This window comes from Suillus paluster, assembly GCF_016628075.1.
Source record: "Suillus paluster strain FC165 chromosome Unknown EDB91scaffold_40, whole genome shotgun sequence".
NCBI classification, from domain to species: domain Eukaryota; kingdom Fungi; phylum Basidiomycota; class Agaricomycetes; order Boletales; family Suillaceae; genus Suillus; species Suillus paluster.
Window position 1 is genome coordinate 43,195 of NW_024537600.1, and position 21,246 is coordinate 64,440.

Genomic DNA, 21,246 nt, shown 5'->3' on the forward strand with positions numbered 1-21,246 from the left:
GTCCAGAGTGATGAGTTATATTATAAGCTGGATGTATACCGAGGCTGAGCGCACCTTGGATGATTGAATGAGGTAGAAAGATGTGAAATGAGGCTTCAACGCAGAGTACAAGATATCTGGAGAATAGGTCAGATAGGAGGAAAAATTACACTAGACCTCGCACTCACTCAGAGCAATCGAAGAAGTGATGGGGAGTTGCTTTCAAGACATCTCGTATTTATATGCACGAATGACTTTCTTCTGAGCTCAGATTCAAAAGCTCGAAGAAAGTGCCAAGCAGCCAGCTCCATGTAATACAATGAATCGTCTGATTCGGTGACCTGTTTGGACTAGTAGGCATCAAGTCGTTCATGTTCGTGTCCGCTGCTAAGTGACTGGATAGCAGGTTCACAGAAAACTGACCTTACGTGCGCCAAGTTCAAATGATACGTGAAGCGGAGCGCAATGGGTGGGGTTCATAAACACGTTTTAGGTTCGAGCATCAGAAATCAAGGAGCAACTGATCCATAACGAAGCAAATAAAGTATGTTGACATGATCTCGTGGTCCGGATGCGAAATAGGGAGCACTAGGTGCTGTCATCATTCTTGCTATCATCGTAAGCAACATAATTTAGACCACCGATGCAGGATAACATGGTCCTCTCGACGTAAAATGCAGTTCCAGCTAGGGTCGGATCCGAGCATCCTGAATGGAATCCTGAATTCAAGCAGCTATGATCCGATTTCACAAACCCATTGGGAAACTTGAGGAACCAGCCTATTGGACTAGTCGCACCAGGTGATGTTATCATTCTTGCTGTCGCCGTAATAAGTCCATTTGGACCACTTGTCGTATAGCTTGAACAATGAAGGGTCCTCGATGCAAAATGCAGTTCCGACTGGCGGCAGTGGGGTAAAACCCAGTATCCTGAATGGATCCTGAAGGTCATTACGTCTCAAGTGTTGCCTTCACAGGCTCGAACCTGCTGGATAGGTTTGTAGCGCGACTTCACAAAGAAGAAATGTAATGCCGCGTTTCTAACCACGATCCGCAGTCACCGGTGTTCAACGACTACTTAACTTAAGAATATGAAACAAATGGACCGTCACTAGTAACACACCTTGAACTGGAATCCCTGTATACAATGGTCACCACTCAATAGAGCACTGGAGTACAGCGATTGTACTTGTCGACTGCCTTTATTGTCTAGTTGCTGTAGCCTGATGTGGGCAATCGACTGATTCCTCTTGTCAGCTTCTCGGACCAGCATTCGAGGGGAATCGAGGGTCCATTTTACACGGTCTACCAATGGGTGGCGCGCGCCTGCGTCAAAAGCTGCGAAGGGGTTATTCTGTCGATGGTCCAGGGTTTGGTGGTGGCGACTCTGGCGAGAATAAGACCTTTGAACCGACCGGCGACCGCGCCCGCAAAAAGTGGGGGACATACATCTGAGAGAGGCCTCACTTTATGTTCACAATTTGAAGCTTTCCCTAGCGTTCCTCAACCTTGAGCGAGCGCTCTCATTGGTGGAGAGGACTCCTGGACAAACCTAAGTGACGCTACGCGCTCGGCTGTGTACAGGCTCCGCTCAATGAGCGGTTTGAACTTTTAGATGTAGGGGAGTCTCCCGTACCTAGTCAGACCTTGAAAGAAGGTGTGGTACTTTGTCGGAAAGTTCCGGGAACGAGGTTTGCATCAAGCTCAAGCTTCAAGCTTCAAGGGCCGTGCACTGAGCAAGATATGACGAGAAATAAGAACCCGTCTGCGTGGTTCCAAAGCTGCTGGTGACCCACTGCGCAGCGCTGACGGGCCGGGCCCGGACTTGTCTGGTGTCTGCGTATAATTAAACCTCACCATTATGATCCCACTGTTGAGGCCGCCGTTTTGAAGAATGTACACCAAAGGTTCTCTGTAGTCTAGCGATACTATCATATGTCCAACATATCATGATATCAGACCATCTGATTAGGCTCGTAACCGGCCTGGCGTATACGTAGTACCACAGGATACTCGAGTGGTGCTAAGTCAAAAAATTCTCACCATCTCAAATTGAAGGATAGTCAGACTGGTTAATTACGAGTCTACCATCTGATGCGACTCCGTGGCTATCAACAGCTCCACTAATATCATTCTTATGGCAAGGTTTCGTGACTTTGTATACGAATCAAGAAAGAACGTATTCCTTCTATAAATCATAGTCTAGCTAGGGTCAGCCTAGTGACATATATACTGGCATACGTGGAACAAAATCGAGTTGTCAGTGTTCTATTCCCTTAAGCCGAGTCGGTTCCCAAGCTTCGGTTATATAGAAATATGCGCGCACTCTCTCAACCTCCCTTGACCCCCGGTTGTCGACACTTGCTGCTGTCGCATCAGCGTGCAGTTTCCCTTCCGAAACATGGCTCTTCCTTTAACCTGCGGCGCATCGCAGATATATCATTATTGCGTTGGCCATCGTGGTATGTCAAAGGCATATTACGTCCCGTCACCTCACCCTCAGTTTCACATACAGCTATGTATGTGCTATTTTATGTCTATTGGTCACGAAGACGACTATTCGTCTTCCGAACATCTGTCTACGCAATGGTCGATATCTAAGGACTCCACGGTTGCTTTGGGTGTCGGACAGACAAAGGAGACCCGAGTCAATACTTCTCCACCAGAGAGCGAACCGTCATCCTCCCTTGGCAATATCGTTCCACATGACCCTGCCTCTCCCCGCAGAGCCAATGCTACGCTGGTAATGCTGGCGCGTAACAGCGATATCAAGGGTGTGATATCAAGTGTAGAACAGCTGGAGGCGAGGTTCAATCGCAAGTTCAAGTATCCCTGGGTGTTTTTGAACGACGAACCCTTCTCTGCCGATTTCAAAAGGTATAGCGTATCACCATTCAGCACAGTTCGTTACTCATGCATTTTCAGGCGTGTCGGCGTGTTGACTGACGCAGATGTATCTTTTGGGCTGATCCCTCGCGAGTCCTGGGTCCCACCGGACTGGATAGATGAAGAACGGGCTCAGAAGGGGCGCAATAGTCTAGTGCGACAAGGCGTAATTTATGGCGGCAAGTCCATCATTGGTCGGACCTTCTTTACTATCTTACCATTGAAACCACAGGTAGTGTTTCGTGCGTATGTCCGTGCAACCCATTCAGGTCGCATCTCATCCTTGGCCATTAGTTACCGTAATATGTGTCGGTTCAACTCAGGCGTGAGTGCTCCGCGCTGCGGGTATAGGAATGATATTTCGTTCGGCTGACTTCTCTGCGCAGTTCTTTTTCCACCACGAACTTTTGACGCCATACAAGTGGTACTGGAGGGTAGAGTCAGTCGTCTAACATACCAGATGAATTGAGTTCTGACCCATTATGTAGACCCGACGTCAGATTCTACTGTGACCTGAATTACGATCCCTTTTTCTTCATGGAAGATCATAACAAAGTTTATGGTGAGTTATTCTTACTACAATGGGGTTTAGTTTAGTTGTTAAATTTGTGTCCACGGCCAGGCTTCACCATTTCAATGCCAGGTAAATGGACATTCCCGCTGCATCTTTTATAGCATGAATCGCGCTCTCAACAGAATTGGAACCAACTATACCCTCACTGTGGTCCACGGTGAAAGGTATGCACTAATCCTCACGCTTGGTAGCTTGAGGGTGAACCTGTTTGCCAGACTTCATCTCAGAACACCCTCAATACGTATCACCAGACAACTCAATGGATTTTATGTCTGACGACGGGGGCGAAACATACAACATGTGTCACTGTATGAGTCGTTCCATCTCATGATGGAAAAAAACCTCATTTGCCCTTCACTCAGTTTGGTCAAACTTCGAAATCGCAGATATGGATTTCTGGAGAGGCGAAGCTTATACGAAATTTTTTAACTACCTCGAGGAGGCAGGAGGGTTTTACTATGAGGTAAGTTTGGCCACATCTTTTTTGTTCGTGTTCGCCGACTGTACGCAGAGATGGGGAGATGCACCCGTTCATAGTATCGCCGCAGCCTTATTTACTCGCAAGGATCAAATACATTTCTTCAAGGATATAGGTAAGCTTCTGTCATGTCCTTTTGTAGTCATAACTCATCGTTCGAAGGTTATAAACACGCTGAATTCGCTCACTGTCCCCAGCGTAAACAGTGGCAGGAAGGACACTGCTCATGCGATCCAAACGATAACTTCGGTGCGGTAATACACCACCATTGCTCCTGGCGATACTAAACATCATTGGCCCAGATTTCGCGGAAAATTCATGTCTGAGGTACTTCATGCGGTTGGACAATTAGATGCTCATAGATGCTGCAACGTATTTCTACCTGTTCAGGCTACTGCGCAGGATAAACTATTTAGATCGCTTGACCTAATGAGTGATTGCTGACTGTCAGATCTATAGGCTTTCCTGCCATCTGGCTGACATCATTACGAGCGAGATACGTGTCTCAAGAAGAGACTGAAAGGCTGTCAATTCTCGAGCCAATAAGTATTTTCAGACTATTCCCTCGATTCATGGCATACTGCCGAATGATCAAGTCGAGACGACAGACGCTTTTCAACAGAATGTTGTAATAGCCACTGTATCATTGGGACTCGATCGACCCCACTCAGGCTGGACCCACTGGCGGATACGCCAGCGTTATTCACCACATGCTTGTACCTGAGGACTAGAGCAGGACAATCACAATGGACTTCAGCTCAAGCGTCAGAAAATAATTAGTCTATCATACACTTACAGAGATTCAGAGCACTGAGCAGCACAAAAGTCAAAATGAAAGCTACATACGTAAAGTGACAACAGGGCTTCATCAGCCAAAGGAAACGCGCGAAGGAATATAATTAACATATCCTACTATTCCATCATCCTAGCTGGGCAAATTCCCCGTCATTCCGAGGCCCTGCATCCCCCTCCAGAGGGGTGCTGGACGATACCTCAGTCGCAATCGTCCCCTGACCTGTGGTACCTAAGTTTGTTGGGGGGATGGATGTCCGACCGTTCTTCGCCAGCTCACTCCTCACACCATCCAGCATACGCTTGAGGTTAACGCGCTCGTTCACAAGGGCCACCCGAGCGCTTTCGAGACCCTTCCTTTCTTCTTCCAAAACCTCCTCCAACTCCTCGAATTGAGACGTTTTGAGCTCGAGTTTCGTCAGTGTGAGTTTTATGAGCGACGCGAGTGTCGAGCGGATATGTACGTCTTCAGCGTCTGCTAGGCTCTGAGCGGCTTTGGCAGAAGACTTGAGTGCAAGCTGAGCGGCACGCGCGACGTGTGATTGGGGTAACTTGGACTTCGCCGGTTTTGCGGCGTCGGCAGATGCCCCTTCAGTATTCGATGGGGTACTGGTTTCTGGTTCAGCGTTCGCCGCCGCGGATGCACCGGGAGCATCTTCGTCCATTGCAGTGTCACCTTCTGCATCATTTTTGTTACCAGACTCCCCTTTTTCGTCAACTGTATTCTCCGTGCCTTCCTTTTGGGTACCGTCTGTCAAGGCATGCATAGCAGTCTTGGCCGCTTCAGCGGCAACTCCCGAACCAACAACGCCGGAAAGGAAGGCTACCACGCTCATCACGGGATTATCCGCCTGTTCGAAAGGGATCCGCCCAAACCGGAGCGCACCCGCGTCGCCTTCAGAGGCAATGTACGGGTCCTCAATTGGTAGGGCCAAGAATTTCTTGATACACTGCTGAGACGTACGCGTCCCAACATGGTCCTCGATTGCGCTCCAGTCATCATCGAACATCTCGATACCTTCCAGTAACAGGAGTACCTCCTGGTCTGTCCAGTCGTCGTCCGTCCCGCCATGGCTGACACCAGGCGGACTAGAAGTGAGCCTGACGAAGTCCCCGCTAAACATCGTCGACGGGAAGCGCCCATCGAGATAGCACGGACCACACAGCTCAAAGTCCTTCACTTTCAACGAGTGATACCGCAGTGCGGTGCAGTCCGTCCCACAGGTGTCGCACTGGTACGACATGTTCCCTTTCGACGACACACCATTCGCGAGCGCATTTGCCTCGGCGGAAGTCACCGAGCGTGATGCTTTAGATGTCGTCTGGTAGATTGAATTTCGCAACTCAAGTGACGCCGAACCGGAGCCGCTGTGATGTTGCATTGGCTTCGGCGCACCGTTCATTGCTGCTGCTGGATGTGTGGCAGTAGGGCGAGTCCCGGGGTGCAATGACTGCATGCCCCGAGGCGTGTCGAGGATCACGCGGAAATGGCCAGTGAAAGGTGGTGCAAGCGCGGCTGGTCGCGCTTCCGGGTCGATCTTAAGGGTACTTAGTCATTACAAAGTGCTAGGACAACATTTCTGCCGTTCGCACCTGATAGTTAATCAAACCCCACTGCTCCAAGAATGCATGCACGCGCATTATCGCGCACACGTCGCCTGCCAAGTTTCTCCGGCATGCGGTGACAGTCAAGTACTCCGTAGGCCGAAGACGATACGTGTTAATCATAAAGTCGCGGTAATCTTTGTATATGGTAGGCGTTTTGGAGCGGTTTCTCGAGTTGAAAAATTCTGGGAGCGCGCGCCGCTCGACGGGGTGAATCTTGGACATGTCGAACCATGCAGAGTAGGATGGGATGACAACATCGTGCGTCTGCGCTGCGAGATACTTTCTTGCCTGGTCCTCCAGTCTCAACCGAGTAGCCTCGAGTTGTGCAGGGTCTTCATCATCGTTCTCGTCTCCAGATTCCGCTTCTTCGTCACCTGCTTCCCCCATCGACACGTCTCCAGCGTCTTCATCCCCCTCCCCCTCTTTCAGCACCCTGACCACACCTGAGCCATTTTCTGCTGACGTAGGTTCGCTAGTGTCAGGTGGAAGGTTGCCAATATCCCCGCCTTGAATCGGGTCGAGTTCGCTGCGCTTTCCCGGAGCAGATTCAGGTTCTACAGGCGAAGCACCTTGATTTTGCTGAGGGACTGTGAGCTTGATTCGTTTTGCCTCCGACGTTGACGACGGCGAGCCTGTGCGTTTTGGTGAGTCCATCGCGGTCAAGTAGCCGTTGAAATGGTTAGAAAGAAACCTGCTGTGCCAAACAGTTGTAAATAGTCACGGTGGCATAACACTTAGACTGAACAGCAACGATTCTACCAACTTGTACCAAGGTTGACAAGCACACTCATAGACTCACGTTGGAGGCTGAAGTTTTCTGCTAAATATTATCATCCAATAGACCAGCCAACTGGAAAGATGTTGCAGGTTTTCGATTTTGCGTTGGCACCCACCTACCCACGGACCATCTCTGTTTCTTTCTTTTCGCTGATCTTCGCTCCTGGCCCTGGTTGGATGTACACAGCTGCTGTACTCGTTGCAATATACCCAGGTCATATCCACTATGTAGTGACGTCTTCGTTTGCTGTAGGCAACACGATGATGCTACCCTCCTGCGCGGAACAACAAGATTATCGGGATTGCTCATGTAAAATACAACACAACAGTCAACGATCTCCCCTGGGCCTCTGTCGGTCAGACGCATAAATCGGAGTTTCCAAAGCAGCCAGTGTATTCACTCCGGCAATCCTATGCAATGAACAGGCGCGCAACCATAGGCAATTGACCGATCGAGAATTTGTTTTAGTTCTTCGCATCCTACAAAATATTTTCGACTGTATCCATGTACGCATCATTTTTAACAGCTAGCTATTCTTACGCGTTCTTGAATTTTGCTGATTCTGTTTAAGAGCTGCAGTTCGATTCAGTGGTGCTGATGCAGTGCAGTGGTCTTTAATAGGTAAAAATAGTGATGGGGCCTTTTTCACCAAGTCATTTCTCTCGAAAGTTGAGACGCCGGCACCGTCAGAAGGTTCCAGCGCATTGGCTGACGCGGCCTGGTGCTCTAACAGTATTTAAGTAGCGCTGGATCATCATTTCTGTACAAAGCGTCAGGGTATGACTTTCACTAGTAATACTCCATTGGATCACAGCCTCTACGGGCTGGACCCCGCTGCGCTCGAGTTCTTCAAGCAGCAAACAGGCATCACAGGAGAGGATGACTTGAAGCACCACATCCTCGCTGTTCAAGCACAAGCTTTCGAAGTGAGTGATGGGGGTTTCAAAATAGGTCAAATCTTATGCGATCCGTAAAGGTGGCGCCGTACCCTTGCATCTACAGCTTCGGATTCACAAGGCAGGTCATGCTTGTGGAACTTACATTCTATGGTTGACGTGGATTTCAGGCTCAGAATTTCGAGACACCCGAAGTACGAAAGCGTGCTTCAGCTAGGTCGCGATTGCGGAAACGCACTGCTCTTGGATCTTGGATGTTGCTGTGAGTGTATTCGATTTTTTCTGGTAAATGATGGTGATGAACTTGCCTCATTATAGTTGGCAATGATGGCCGCAAGGCAGTTACAGATGGCTGGCCAGTCAACCGAGTAATCTCTACTGATATCAGGCAAGGTATGCCCAACTCTATGCGCAATATATATTCAAATTGAGGCTTTGTAACAGAACTTTGGGACCTAGGACATGTCCTTTTCCGATCTACCCCAAGATCTTTCCCCTCGCCATTCATCGCGGGTGACTGTCTTGATCCAACGTTCTTATCATCCGAGCCTGGGCATACGTCACAGACACCACCTGACTTATCCTCGCTCACCTCATTGAATGACTTGCATGGCAAGCTTACTGCCATTCACGCATCATCCGTCTTTCACTTGTTTTCTGCGGAACAACAGGCATCGCTCGTCCGTGCTGTAGCTGCTTTGCTGTCTCCTGCACCAGGGAGCATTGTATTTGGGTCTCATGTCGGACTTCCGAAACAGGGTACCATACGGGAGGAAGTGCTTGGTATGACAGTGGAGATGTATTGTTATGACCCTGAAAGCTGGAATAAGCTTTGGGAAGATGCAGGTCCCTTCAAGACGGAGGCCATCTTGAAGGAGGTGATAGCTCCAAACGGTGAGGTCGGGTGGATGATGGTATGGAGCGCAACGATGAGCACCAGATCCGTTGTATGAATCCGAAATCGCCATGCCTTCAACTGCACCTACTTTCCAAGTCCTTAATACGTTGCTGAAGCCTACAAACATGATGAGAATAAAGAGTCTCGTTGATCAATCACGCTCACACGGGTTGTAATTGTATACGTCCGTGACGGAGTTCGAAATTTCGTTGGTTTGAACTACACTTCTACTAGTTACTACCGTTCAGCTACGATCCTAGTATCCCTGCAATTGTACGCCACTGTCTCGCTAGTAATTTGATGCAGGTCGTCTTGCTACTCCGGCGCAACACAGCAGAGGTTTGTTCCTCCGCGCGCCTTTGCTACTAGCATGGATGACTATATATGTTGTCTTCACTGCTTTCGGTTCATGTAACTTTGCCTCCTTTTATTATTCCCGTCTTGAAAGTGCTTATGTATCTAACCACTCCTTCCGTCTGGTTCAGGCTTTGCCTCTTGCACTTTACGACTGCCATCGCCCGCCCGACGTCCCGTATACGCGGGCATCCATCTCATTCTCTGCCGCTGTACGACCCTATACCTGGTCTTTGCAGCTCGACACCGCACAGGTGCTTCATCCTCGATTTCGTGACATGCCGCCCTAGACCATGGCATCACTTTGGCTGTGTTGCCTTCACTCTCTGTCCGATCTTTCAGCCTACCTGTCATGTGTATAAGTAATGAGCAGTTCTGCGACGAGACCTCCATGCTCCTCGCGAGATTACATTTGGGAGGTTTTCGGTGGTGCTGCGTAGCCCCTCTTTTCCGCCGACGCGGGGCTCTGGTCACAATATCTGACGTGTTTCTATGGGTGCCTTGTTCCACTCGCGAATATTGCGGCTGACATCCGGACTCTAGTGGGTGTCTTACCCCCCACTGTCCTGCATCTCGGACGACACTTCATCCCAGGGCAATGTGCGTGTTTTATTTCCACGCCCCTGTACGACGTTGGATCCTAGACTGTTAATTGGCGCAGGTTTGGCATGTGTGTAGCATTCGTCTTGCGGGTCATATATTTGGAGGGAGTGTATTCGTGTGCTCAGTGCGGTTCCTTTCTCGTTCCTTTCAACTTCTCTCACCAGTTACTCTTACCTATTACCTGTCAGTCTAAAGTCTTTACTCTAGTTACCCTTATTATGACTTTGCTTTCATTAATTAACTCGAGGCGCCGTGGAGTTAGCCGAGAAGTCTTTCTTTGAGCAGGCACAATGCGCATGGGCATGCCGCACACGAGGGTTGCTGCCCTGGCAATACTGGTGTTGTCTACTACCAAACCCGCATCCATCACTGCTCGAGACACTTGTATTGTTCTACCAACCGCCTGTTGACTCATTCTCACCCTGAACAACCTAGTCACATACCATGCCTCCAACAGACCTCATGAAAAAATCCCCCGCTACCAACTCATATTTGAATGTGAAACTTGTGCTAATCGGAAACGTTTCAGTTGGGAAGAGTAGCTTACTCCTCCGCTTCTCGGATGAGCGATGGTTTCCCGAGCACAAAATGATATCCACTCTTCGCATTGATCTCCGTGTGCGTTTATTGATCCTTCCTTTCTCCCACTCATGTCATGTGCTAACCTTGGTGGTCGGGGTATAGGTGCATGAAATGGAGGTCAACGGGCAGAAGGTGAAGCTCAGTGTATGGGTACGTTGATTCTTTCTTTCCCCTATATCTGTGCCAGGATGAGGACGTCTGGTGTGATGTGTTCTGCAGGATACAGCCGGCCAAGAACGCTTTGACGCAATCAGATCCCCATACTACCGTGGTGCTCAAGGGATCATACTTGGTGCGTTCTCACTTGCTTATACGGGATAAATGTCTGGAGGCCTGATGATGTTCGTATGTATAGTGTATGACGTAGCAGACCGCAGGTCATTCGAAGCGCTTCCGAGATGGTTTTCTGAAATCGACCCCCACGTCTCAACCACAGTGCCGAAGATTATTGTCGGAAATAAGGTTGATCAGGTATTTGCTATTTTCTCTTCGTACTTGTTATGATCTGGACGTCAGTTTCATTCCCTTTCATCGTCCTATTTACGCCACACTTGCATTACTGTCACCAGCGTCCCGTCTATTTTTTCACCACTAACATCCCGCTACTCGTTTCCTGTCATTCTACCGCCCACTAACCCTATTCCAGGAAAACTCTCGTCAAGTTTCCACCACCGAGGGTTCCACTTTTGCCTCTCGTCAAAATGCCCTCTTTGTCGAGGCCTCTGCAAAGACAGCCGTCGGGGTACGCGAGATATTCGAAGAGCTGGTGGCGCGGATTATTGAGACCCCAGAGCTGTGGGCACCTGTGACACCAGAAACGGGTGTGGGTTTTCTACTTGCGAAGCGGAAGGAGGACAGCACATCGGGGATGATCGTTATGAGACGTAATACGGTTGATTCGGGCGATGGGAGTTGGAGTTGTGCATGTTAGATTTAATGTGTGAGGTCGTGTTATGTAGCCGCTCGCAGCGAGGCTGTATGTATCTCCACTTGCCATAAGTTGCAACTACCACAGACGTCACAGCAACCGTTCTTCGCATAGAAGAAGATCCCAAGCGCATTTCTAGCCACAAGCCAGATCAGCAATCACGGTCACAGAACGATGTCTGTTAATATCAGGACTGATCTGAACTTGTGCCGCAGACCCACATGCCAGGGAATGGACTGCTTGAGGGGTAAGGAGCAGTCGGTAGTCGGTGGGTGTGGAGAGCCTGCAGTGCTCTGCATAAACGTCACCACAAGGAAGACACTCAATGCTCATCGAACCACGACAACTTGATGGCACGGGATCGATCTATGTTAAGCATAGAAACTGATCCGGCAGCAACAGAATTTTTACAGCTTGTACATCAAAGAGTACAGCGAAGCGCTGGCAGAATCTGCGCCCCTGATCAAGTGACGGGCCCGAGAATCTTGGGCTCTCGCTGCTTACCTGTGCTTTTAAAACTCGACTGTCCCGCCCTCAGAATCCTCGATGTCGATTACAAAGTAGCTCACTCTCTTGATCACCAATGGCTCAAGGACAACCTCACGCGTATCGAATCCGTGACGTTATCCTACGGATACGGAGATGACTTTCCATGCTATGAATTCTTAGCAAAGGATGTTCCTAAAGTGTTGAACGCAATACGACACCAAATACCCTGTCTCACTCTCGACGGCCTACGATTTGCATCTCAGACTATCTCGCAGATGGAACATTCTAATATTAAATCGGAGTAGAGAAAGCGATTTTGCGCGATTTTACGGGGGTTTTGGATTTGATCGATGATGAGTGCGAGATTATTATTCTTAGCGGCTGTGAGTTTGTGGAAAATCCAAGAACGAGATCGTGGCCAAAGGCGAAGACACTGGAGTTTGATGGGTGCTTGGGGGTGAGCTTGAAACGGGTGCTGAAGACTCCGTCGGATGATGAGACGGTGATTGTTACCGGCAGCGATTCTCTCTGTATAGAGGCAATATTGGTGCTCTTAGGTGCACCTATCAAGAAGAGTAGCCGTTCCCTGTGGCCCCGTGTCACGACGCTCAAGCTCGTGATGGGTGATTTCGTCTTGGAGTTCCCGTTGAAGAGACTGAAGGCGATGATCAGCACCCGGAAGGGAGGCTGCGGATAAAGAGATTCTAGGGAAGGATGACGATGTGTTGGATGGTTTGGGGTTGAAAGGGGTACGTTCGATTAGGGTGCCTCGTGTGCATGGGGGACCGGCTCCGTCGCGCGATGAGAGAGTGGTTCAAGGGGCATGCGAGGAACTTTGTGTGGGATGATGAGAAGAAGTGAGGGGGTGGGTGGGACGTTTTCGTAGAACTGTAGAGACGTACGTTTTACTTAGTTGCAGAAATCGGATCTCGGATGTTGCAGTGTGTTCGGTTTTTTGTGAATGATGGTCATGAACTTGCCTCGTCATAGTTGTGAATAATGCCTGAAAAGCAGTTGCACAATACAGATGCGGCTAGCCAGTCGCCCAATTGATCTCCACCGACACCATGAATCTGAAGCTAGTCGATCGAATGAAATTGCACTTTGAAGAGCTTCGAACACGTATTTGATGCTGACCATATACCCTGACAATCCCTAGGGCCTAGCGTAACTCAGTCACCACCGAGAAAACATTTTGCGCCACATTGGCAAATATTCCTCTCGAGGAATGTGGTGAAATTTCCTTTGCAACGGAAGTGTCTGTAGCATGTAGTCACCGTCCCGGAACGACTGATCTCTATAAAAATACTTGAACAGCACGAAGTTGTGTAACCTCTTTTGCAAAGGAAGTGCCAGCTAACTCTGATACATAGTTTTAATTCAAAAAGACATCCCACCTACATACCTCGGCCCTATGCTTCCTCGTCCACCTTCAACACTGTCTGAGACAGCCGCTCACAAGCGGAACATGAGAAAGAAGGCTCAGGTGAGTCAAGAGTCTGCCGCCGAAAAAAACGTAGATGATAGTAAGCATACATGAATAAAAAAACATGCGGGACACTCACTCAAGTTGCCAAGAACCACCTCAGCGGTCCTCAAAGATGAAAGCCCTGGGGCACAAAGGTGAGTGCATGCACGATTCTGTACTGTGCAAGGTGCTTGGGGGGAGCAAGCCTGATTTCAGTCTGGAATGAGACAACAGTCAGTACTGTATACATTCAACCTTAGGTTCGTGGGGGTCGTGGTGTGACATGACATAATGGTAGGTTCGCATGTTCGTTCACCGCTGTGACCTATGACAAACTTAAGATAGGTTCGCCGAGGTGGTCGGACTACACTGAAGGACTCGGAGTCTCTGAGTTAGATTGACTCTATGCTCGCTCAATCGATCCCCAGTCGACGACGGAGATTGCTACATATCTGACTTCTTTCTCCCTTTCTGTAGTGTCTCGGAGGGATATTGAACGCGAGGGTACATTGATATCTCTAGTAAGTTTATTTGTCTGGTCTGAACATCCCCCCCGCAGCACCACTGCTGCAACCAGCAGCAACAATGACTCAGCGGATAGTACTGAAGTATCCTTACCAGAAGATGATGTGGTCGAGAGTGATGGAGTCGATGACGAGGCCCCATTGGAGCTGGTGCTCGAACATATCATGTCTGGCAAGACCTATGTGCCAGAAGGATATAACATGGACGCGGATGGGTCTCTGATAGTAGACTGGTGCTGCCGACAAGTATCATGAGGTGATTTCCCTTAGTGAGGGTATCGAGGAGGCCTGGCAGAGGGAAGCAACAGGCACATTGCAAACACGCAATACAGAGATTATGATGCGCACTAGTTAGAATTTGTTTATCTCGCATAAAAATACGAGAGAACTAGATGTCACAATTTTAGGTTCAGTTCGGGGTGTCGGCGACGCTGTGACGAACCTAAGGTCGAATGTATACAGTAGTCATAAGCGTGCACTGAACTGCAATCGGTACCTGCAGCAGAATTAGCGCACAAGACACCTGCAGAAAAGTCAGATCGGAACGATAACGGTTCGTGATATCTTGTTGCTAAAACAACAAAAGGGCTTGACAGACTCAAACAACGCACGAAGAGGTCAGACAAGTCGGAGGTCGTGGTCGTGGTCGTGAGGGAAGTAGTAGGTGTGATGCCTGTTTACAACTGGTCAGCGCCCCAATTCTGCGCGCTCTCTGACTACCCACAAGTCGAGTTCAGTATCAATCGAAGATAATGACTTTGCCAGTGAATATGGAGAGAGTGACCGTATCTCTGAAAAGTCAGAAGACGATATGGAGGTATAAGATGATGAATCGTGACTTGCACTTGCACTCCCTGGAGGAACTGGTGAAAGAGGTTCGTGAGCTTGTTTAGAATGATGAGATGACATACAAGTTGACTTCCTATGACGATTTTACAAAGTTTCCACGTGTTGCTCCACCTCCGCACTCCTCAAATTCGGCTTATTCTGACACGTCCATTCGCAAACCAGCAGTGATGTATCGATGACCTCTGGTAGTGGCTACAGTGCACGACACATCATTCCCAACAATGGTGCTGAGATGTAACTTGTCGATGGAGACTCCGACAGTCTGTTTCTACTGGAGGTGTGCATCCTTCATCCGTGCTTTAATGCTTCCTGCACCAGGGAGCATCCATCGTATTTGGGTCTCATGCCGGACTCCTGAAACTGGGTACCATACGGGAGGTAGTGCTTGGTATGAGAGTGGAGATGATCTCGAGAGCAGGTCCCTGGAGGCGGTGAGAGCTCCAAACGGTGGAGTCGGGTGGATGATAGTTTCCCCTACAGTCAGACCCAATAGAAGGAAGATAGTCGTTCCTGGTGGATGATGGTATGGAGCGTGACGATGAACACGAGATCCGTTGTATAAATCCGAAATCCTTCAACTGCACCCACCTAGTCCTTTTCTTTTCCTTAGTATATTACTGAAGCCTTCAGGCTAACGGACTGTTACAGACATAACAATGACGGATCACGTGACATTTCATCTCAAGCGCGTTTCGTCCTCCACTTGAAGTTGTAGACGACATGCGTCGTGCCTCAGTCTGGATTGGCTTAGCTTACCTGTTTGCTCCGTCCCTTGCTCTTTCTCAAGGGGAAAACTACAAGGAAGATCTCCGCGTACAACCACTCAGAGATGGGCGAGTATCCACGACATTCTCTTTTGTGACTGTTCTAGAAGGTGCAGTTCCACGAAATCCGACGGCCCTGGAACAACCAGATGAATGTGCGTCTACCACTGCTACCTCTGACTCCTGAACTACATGAGACATGCAGCCCAACACTACGCCCTGTTCCCACTCACGCTTGGTCAAATCTTACGCGAGTATGCGATCACCGAGCTGCATCTGACTCTCAACGCTGGGAAATGGAATTATGATAACTGGGGGCATCCTAATGAAGCTGGGGTTAGCACCGGAGCTGAGCTATGGGCTTGGATGGGCGCCAGCGAGGCAACAACGTGTGTATACCCAACGAACAACTATGGTCATGTTCACTCATTCAGTCTGTCAGAGTGGATGAGCGGTGGTCTGGTCTTCGAAACGCACTTTCAGGACTCTTTTGCGCTTCTCTCGGGTCACTAGATTCGAGACGAACCACATCACCAATGGTCGCCTTCCCTTTATCTGGGTCCACCCCTCCTTTCGCCCTACACGAACTTCGGCATGCCTCACTTCCCTCAGAGAACGTTTGCACGGAGAATCTAACCCCCTTCTTGAAGTTGCTTCCGTGCAAGAGCCATGCAGGGCTTGCTGCACTTCTGAATCCCCAGAAGGTGTTTGATGCAGACTGGCATGGCATGGGGATCCACGTGATATGGAAGGAAGGTACTGGTGTGGAATTAAAGCTAACTTTACAAGCGGTCTTCAATCCAGTACGAACCAGCGCAGGGAAAAGACGAGGTGAAACAGCACCCATTATGATATTTCCCTCGCTGACAATGTTACAGACTGGAGTCTTCAATCACTGTTTGATCGCTCCATTGAACGATCATGTCCGGTAGCGAGCTCCAGTTCTGTTACTGTTATTCTCCCGGAAGAGGAGAATTACCAGATCACTCCTCAGCTTCCCGCCCATGTCGATGGTTTAGCCGTTTACGACTTATCCTCCTGTGCGTCGTACAGGTATCTCCGCAATAAATTTGAATTAATATCGTCAAAGTGTCTAATTTCACAATTCCATTCAATATTGCCATGTTCTGGCCAAGTGAACATAGCTTCCAGTATCGTACGGCCCTTTCTCTGCGCGTGTAACCAGCTCATTGATGATTTATCGAGCAGCACCGCCGCCATTACTACCCCTCACACGGCTCAGCGTGAAACGAACAATTCATGGTACAACACAAACACGAGGTGTTCTTTCTGTTTCTGTGACCAACAATTCTCCCGAGGAGATTTCGGCAGGTTATCTGGAGATGATGCCTGCCCTGCTCACACTGTGGATGCACACTTTGAAAGTTGAAATAAACTCACGGATACGGTGTATGACCTACAGTTATGAGAATATTCCTCTGCTGATTATCATGTGTATTTAGGCGACCTGATTTCAGGACTGAACTACCATCCACCTTCGCCACAACCTAATGGCCGCCTTTCTCCCTCGACGTTGCAAGCTGTCCTGACAATTCCACCAAAGAGCACACTCAAAATTTCCATGGAGGTCAACAAAGCCTTCCTGAAATATACCGAACATCCACCTGATGCGATGAGAGGCTGGGATCTACCGGGGGCCGTCTTTTTCCCGCTCCTTCGATCGACAAACAATACCTCTTCGAGTTATGATTGGGAGAGGATTTATACCCCGACACTACTTGTCGATCTCCCCACCCCGGATTTCAGCATGCCCTATAACGTCATCATCCTCAGCTGTACGCTCGTGACATTGATTTTCGGAAGCATCTTTAATTTGCTGACGCGCAAGTGGGTCGTGGTGGAGATTCTAGAGTAGTTGCGGTGAACTACGTAGTATTGTACTGATGCAGGGCTCATGCAACACGGGTGTTAACATCGGTCCTTCTCTAGGTCCCATCCGCATAACTTCTACAACAACTTTCTCGATCCTTGTTATCGCACACTTCTTGACGGAATCCATCCACAAATACGTTCCGGCGCATCTGAAAGTTTTGAATGCCCGTCTAGGCCTTAAGTTGGTAATATATGGTCTGATATTGAACTTGTTCTCGACTGGCCTCATTATTATGTCCCACTGTAAGCAAGTCAATCATACATATTAGCTCCCGTTGGGTCAGATTTTCAGGATCTTGCGAGTGGCGTGGAAGTGCCACCTGTACTGTTTTTATGGACTTTCGCAATGATCCCATTTGTCATCCGTCGGAAGCTGTCGGAAGGTGCCACGAAGCCCGCGGTGATAACTAACATTATGATAGCAGGTTCATGTGTACTATATCATGTAGATAGAGGGATGTATTGCGCTTTCTCGCTCACGACGTCTTCATTTCCAACGCTCCTGCAAGTATGATTGTCTCCGGCTTGTCGTTGGCGACCCTTGCAATATTAGTGGGTTCTGTGGCTGCACTTCGCTCCTTGAAGCTCTTCTTGGACTTTCGGCGGCTACTCGAAAGCATTCAGTGAGTTGGCCAGCTTCATCGAACTACATAACGTGAATGACTTGTCCCGTGCAGCCACCTGCCAGGATACCGAACAATTCTTAGTTCAACAACTGTGATCGCAAACATGCTTCCACCGACGCCCTGGTTGACCTTAGGTCATGGTCATATTTGGCTGCTGAAGCATACCCGTACGTCGAATATCTTCAACTCTCTTGGTATACGTTCCCCGATTAACGTAGATTATGGAAGCCTTCGCGGAGGGGGGCCTCGATATAATTTCCTCTGTGAGTCGGGCGCGAAACCATAATTGTGTCAGAGGCTCATAGATGTAGGTGGCATGTTGGCCTAAAGCGACGGGATCGCTTTGGATAGCAGACGTCAATATAATCAAGGTATGTGGTGCTGTCTACGTCGACCTTGATAGCATGATGAAAAATTGATCGATCATACCAAAGGACATTGTCTGGTCTCGTGGAGGACGCTTCCCGAAACCCCTACACCACTATACCCCCTTAACACTCTTCGGAGGGAATATTGTCGCTTCCGAAGGCGACGAATGGAAGCGTCACCGCAAGATTGTCGCACCTGCGTTTTCAGAAGTTCGTGACTGGTGTCCATGTGTCAAATTGGAGCTATCCTAACTTACAATTTTGAAGAGGAATAACAGATTGGTCTTGGAGACAACAACGCAGATCATGGCTCGACCTTTTTGATACAGTATGGGCCGGACAAGATGAAGTGGTTGTAAATCACGCCGTAGATTTGACTTTGCCAGTAAGAATTCTTGACGTCACCTACGCGCTTCTTTAATGTCATTCGAATCGCTAGATCGCCTTGTTCGTGATCGGCGCTGCAGGTGGGCATCTCAGCATTATCAATGAGTAACTGTCGATACTGAACTCATTATAGGCTTTGGCCGCCCTATATCCTGGAAAGAGGACGCTGTGATCCCACTCGGACACCAGCTGACTTTCAAAGATGCTCTCCACACAGCGACACAAGACCTTCACCTTAAATTATTAGTACCGACATGGGCCATGGGACTCACTAGACGTTTTAGGCATGCAAGACTTGCATTCGATGAACTGCATGTCTGTAATAGTATGCTGAACACTTCACATCTTAATGGCCCTGTTTTTTTTAGCAATACCTTACTGAGATGATTCAAGAACGTCAAGGGTCCCAGCACCAAGAAGATAATAGCGATATATTATCTAGTTTGTTGGCAGCAAATGACGATGAAAAATTGTCACAGGGCGAAGTAAAGCTAAGCGACAGCGAACTAATCGGTAAGCTACGATTTCAGACACTGCAGCAGGACATGGCGACATTGTTCGGCAGGCAATACCTTCATACTTTTGGTCGCAGGACACGAGGTAATCCATCCCTTCAACCCTTTTCCCTCACGCTGACAACTCACAGACCACAGCACATACATTGGCTTTTGCGTTCGGACTGTTGGCTTTATATCCCGACAAGCAAGAGGAATTGTACCAACACATCAAGCGAGTGCTACCTGATGGAAGACTTCCTGTATGAACCACAGATAGCTACACAGCCAGGCTTACAATGTTTTCGACAGACTCACGATGATATGCCGTCACTGGCCTACTCGTCTGCGTTAGTTTACCCCTGAATCGACTTGGGTATAGGCTGACATTATGGCAGCGTGTTCAACGAGACACTACGGATATTCCCCCCTGTATGTTGGTCTAGCAGATGTCACTGAGCGATTTATTCACTCTAGGTGCAGATCGCCGCCGTGCCAAAGTCAAACGCGGAAGACACGACCTTCACCCTCACAGATGCCCACGGGACGAAGAGAACGGTCGCTGTACCTCGAGGATTTGCCCTTACGCTGGACATATCTGGGCTTCATTATAACCGTAAGATAATTGCCAAATGGAAAAGAGGTGCAATAGCGAGCTGACGCATGATTACAGCTAAGTACTGGGAAGATCCATACGCGTTTAAACCTGAGCGATTTTTGGGTGACTGGAATCGGGACGCATTCCTCCCCTTCAGTAGTGGTAAGTAGCTTGATGCTTTGCTTGGAAACAACTTGAAGACGCTCAAACCAATGAAGGTTACAGAGCATGTGTGGGACGAAAGTGAGCGTATTGACATTGGTCTTGGTCATTCATTTGAATTTGTTCAGGTTCTCGGAAACGGAGGGAACGGCTGTTCTGACCGTTGTACTTTCGCGATATACCGTTTCAGTCAAGGATGAGCCGCAGTTTGCTGGTGAAACATTTGAGCAGCGTAAGACGAGAGTACTTGACGCGCGAAGTCGGCTCACTCTAGCGTACGTTAAACTTCTGCTCCTGAAAGGTGACAAGCTGATGCTGTTTAGACCAACCCGCCTTCCTCTGGTGTTCAGACGAAGAATTTGAAGAGGAGACTTGGTAATAGTATACACGAGATACAACACAATATACGTTGAGCTTCGGTTTGACTGTACAAGTGACTTACGACTACTCTTCACTTTGGCATCTCCAAGACTATTCTGCCCGCTACTTTGCCTTGTGTGAGTGCGTCATAGGCCCTTGAATCACGTCAGGTATGGATCCTTACAATTGTCATCTACTCACTCCTTGAGGTCAGAAAGACCCTTGCATTCGTACCTCACTACAACCCTGCCACTCGATGCGATCTCCAGAGCCTCAACGGCGTCCTGACGATTACCAACATATGAACCAATGATGTTGATGCTCTGATAATTCCTGAATCAACAACAGTACACTTAGAACACACTGTCAGCAAAGGAGCAAAAATGCGGATATGTTTTTGATATGTTTTCCACTGTATTTGATTTGCAGGGGTCTGTAGAAAGTACTGGGACAAAAATAAACAAATAAAGTGTGCTGCTATGCTCTATTATATGTACATAGTCTAAAATAAGACTGTGGTGTGGTGGTGGTGGTGGTGGTGGTAGGAATACACTGGGGAGGGGTGTGGGAAGGGTTGATATTGAGGAGATAACCAAAATGGGCTATGTTTGGGGTGTTGTGAGGAAGTTCCCACAGGTAGCTAAAAATGCGGTGGTAGCTGATGCAATGGAGGGTAGGTAATGCATCATTATTCACAGTACTGTTAGTTACGTTAATGCAATACATGTATCTTGTAACTATCCTGAATTAATGCATTAAAATGGATCACCTGACCATTAGCCTATAGGGCACTCATTCCTCTTTCAGGCAGGATTTCTCCTGCCACACCGTCCATTCCTCATATTTGTTCATTCTAAGAATGTAGTCTCTAACAAGCCTCATTACAGCCATACCCCCAAAAGTGGAGGA

At 48.6% G+C, this 21,246-nt stretch overlaps 7 protein-coding genes across 7 annotated transcripts; 6 read left to right on the plus strand and 1 right to left on the minus strand.

The window, feature by feature from the left end:
• Positions 1-2,724: 2,724 nt before the first annotated feature.
• On the plus strand, positions 2,725-4,268 carry EDB91DRAFT_1238081 (glycosyltransferase family 15 protein; the record flags this gene model as incomplete). The annotated part of the gene is made up of 12 exons (XM_041321666.1): positions 2,725-2,855; positions 2,904-3,047; positions 3,159-3,189; positions 3,251-3,303; positions 3,353-3,426; positions 3,487-3,507; positions 3,561-3,602; positions 3,654-3,746; positions 3,801-3,901; positions 3,950-4,031; positions 4,079-4,165; positions 4,219-4,268. 12 exons carry the CDS (start codon positions 2,725-2,727, stop codon positions 4,266-4,268), a joined length of 909 nt encoding a protein of 302 aa, XP_041175487.1.
• Positions 4,269-4,836: 568 nt separating this feature from the next.
• EDB91DRAFT_1055709 (SWIRM domain-containing protein) lies at positions 4,837-6,703 on the minus strand (the record flags this gene model as incomplete). Its single annotated transcript, XM_041313947.1, has 2 exons — positions 4,837-6,246; positions 6,302-6,703. 2 exons carry the CDS (start codon positions 6,701-6,703, stop codon positions 4,837-4,839), a joined length of 1,812 nt encoding a protein of 603 aa, XP_041175488.1.
• Positions 6,704-7,667: 964 nt separating this feature from the next.
• On the plus strand, positions 7,668-9,075 carry EDB91DRAFT_535548 (uncharacterized protein). The gene is made up of 5 exons (XM_041327633.1): positions 7,668-8,020; positions 8,071-8,111; positions 8,161-8,252; positions 8,309-8,383; positions 8,435-9,075. Exons 1-5 carry the CDS (start codon positions 7,874-7,876, stop codon positions 8,941-8,943), a joined length of 864 nt encoding a protein of 287 aa, XP_041175489.1. The 5' UTR covers positions 7,668-7,873; the 3' UTR covers positions 8,944-9,075.
• A 30-nt stretch (positions 9,076-9,105) lies between these two features.
• On the plus strand, positions 9,106-10,098 carry EDB91DRAFT_1142712 (uncharacterized protein). Its single transcript, XM_041319056.1, has one exon. The coding sequence runs from the start codon at positions 9,273-9,275 to the stop codon at positions 9,606-9,608; it is 336 nt and encodes a 111-aa protein (XP_041175490.1). The 5' UTR covers positions 9,106-9,272; the 3' UTR covers positions 9,609-10,098.
• A 110-nt stretch (positions 10,099-10,208) lies between these two features.
• On the plus strand, positions 10,209-11,454 carry EDB91DRAFT_535470 (ras-domain-containing protein). Its single transcript, XM_041327631.1, has 5 exons — positions 10,209-10,463; positions 10,530-10,577; positions 10,647-10,719; positions 10,783-10,898; positions 11,074-11,454. Exons 1-5 carry the CDS (start codon positions 10,290-10,292, stop codon positions 11,356-11,358), a joined length of 696 nt encoding a protein of 231 aa, XP_041175491.1. The 5' UTR covers positions 10,209-10,289; the 3' UTR covers positions 11,359-11,454.
• A 3,650-nt stretch (positions 11,455-15,104) lies between these two features.
• EDB91DRAFT_1142726 (GPI transamidase component PIG-T) lies at positions 15,105-17,734 on the plus strand. The gene is made up of 7 exons (XM_041319057.1): positions 15,105-15,604; positions 15,655-15,838; positions 15,892-16,280; positions 16,328-16,489; positions 16,540-16,605; positions 16,659-16,859; positions 16,913-17,734. The coding sequence occupies exons 1-7, from the start codon at positions 15,406-15,408 to the stop codon at positions 17,323-17,325; spliced, it is 1,614 nt and encodes a 537-aa protein (XP_041175492.1). The 5' UTR covers positions 15,105-15,405; the 3' UTR covers positions 17,326-17,734.
• A 1,150-nt stretch (positions 17,735-18,884) lies between these two features.
• On the plus strand, positions 18,885-20,458 carry EDB91DRAFT_535609 (cytochrome P450). The gene is made up of 11 exons (XM_041327634.1): positions 18,885-19,034; positions 19,092-19,236; positions 19,289-19,323; positions 19,377-19,480; positions 19,530-19,567; positions 19,616-19,653; positions 19,701-19,833; positions 19,891-19,977; positions 20,034-20,058; positions 20,106-20,252; positions 20,301-20,458. The coding sequence occupies exons 2-11, from the start codon at positions 19,107-19,109 to the stop codon at positions 20,338-20,340; spliced, it is 777 nt and encodes a 258-aa protein (XP_041175493.1). The 5' UTR covers positions 18,885-19,034; positions 19,092-19,106; the 3' UTR covers positions 20,341-20,458.
• The last annotated feature ends 788 nt before the right edge of the window (positions 20,459-21,246 follow it).

Excerpts from the sequence above, each read along its gene's own strand:
- EDB91DRAFT_535548 (XM_041327633.1), top strand. The coding sequence starts at position 7,874 with ATGACTTTCACTAGTAATACTCCATTGGATCACAGCCTCTACGGGCTG. Across the intron at positions 8,021-8,070 it reads TTCAAGCACAAGCTTTCGAA|GTGGCGCCGTACCCTTGCAT; the intron begins GTGAGTGATGGG and ends CGATCCGTAAAG. Across the intron at positions 8,253-8,308 it reads CTTGGATCTTGGATGTTGCT|TTGGCAATGATGGCCGCAAG; the intron begins GTGAGTGTATTC and ends GCCTCATTATAG.
- EDB91DRAFT_1142712 (XM_041319056.1), top strand. The coding sequence starts at position 9,273 with ATGTTGTCTTCACTGCTTTCGGTTCATGTAACTTTGCCTCCTTTTATT.
- EDB91DRAFT_535470 (XM_041327631.1), top strand. The coding sequence starts at position 10,290 with ATGCCTCCAACAGACCTCATGAAAAAATCCCCCGCTACCAACTCATAT. Across the intron at positions 10,464-10,529 it reads CTCTTCGCATTGATCTCCGT|GTGCATGAAATGGAGGTCAA; the intron begins GTGCGTTTATTG and ends GTCGGGGTATAG. Across the intron at positions 10,578-10,646 it reads AGGTGAAGCTCAGTGTATGG|GATACAGCCGGCCAAGAACG; the intron begins GTACGTTGATTC and ends TGTGTTCTGCAG.
- EDB91DRAFT_1142726 (XM_041319057.1), top strand. The coding sequence starts at position 15,406 with ATGCGTCGTGCCTCAGTCTGGATTGGCTTAGCTTACCTGTTTGCTCCG. Across the intron at positions 16,281-16,327 it reads CAGCGCAGGGAAAAGACGAG|ACTGGAGTCTTCAATCACTG; the intron begins GTGAAACAGCAC and ends ACAATGTTACAG. Across the intron at positions 16,606-16,658 it reads TGAACATAGCTTCCAGTATC|CACCGCCGCCATTACTACCC; the intron begins GTACGGCCCTTT and ends TTTATCGAGCAG.
- EDB91DRAFT_535609 (XM_041327634.1), top strand. The coding sequence starts at position 19,107 with ATGATTCAAGAACGTCAAGGGTCCCAGCACCAAGAAGATAATAGCGAT. Across the intron at positions 19,568-19,615 it reads TCACTGGCCTACTCGTCTGC|CGTGTTCAACGAGACACTAC; the intron begins GTTAGTTTACCC and ends ACATTATGGCAG. Across the intron at positions 19,834-19,890 it reads ATCTGGGCTTCATTATAACC|CTAAGTACTGGGAAGATCCA; the intron begins GTAAGATAATTG and ends GCATGATTACAG.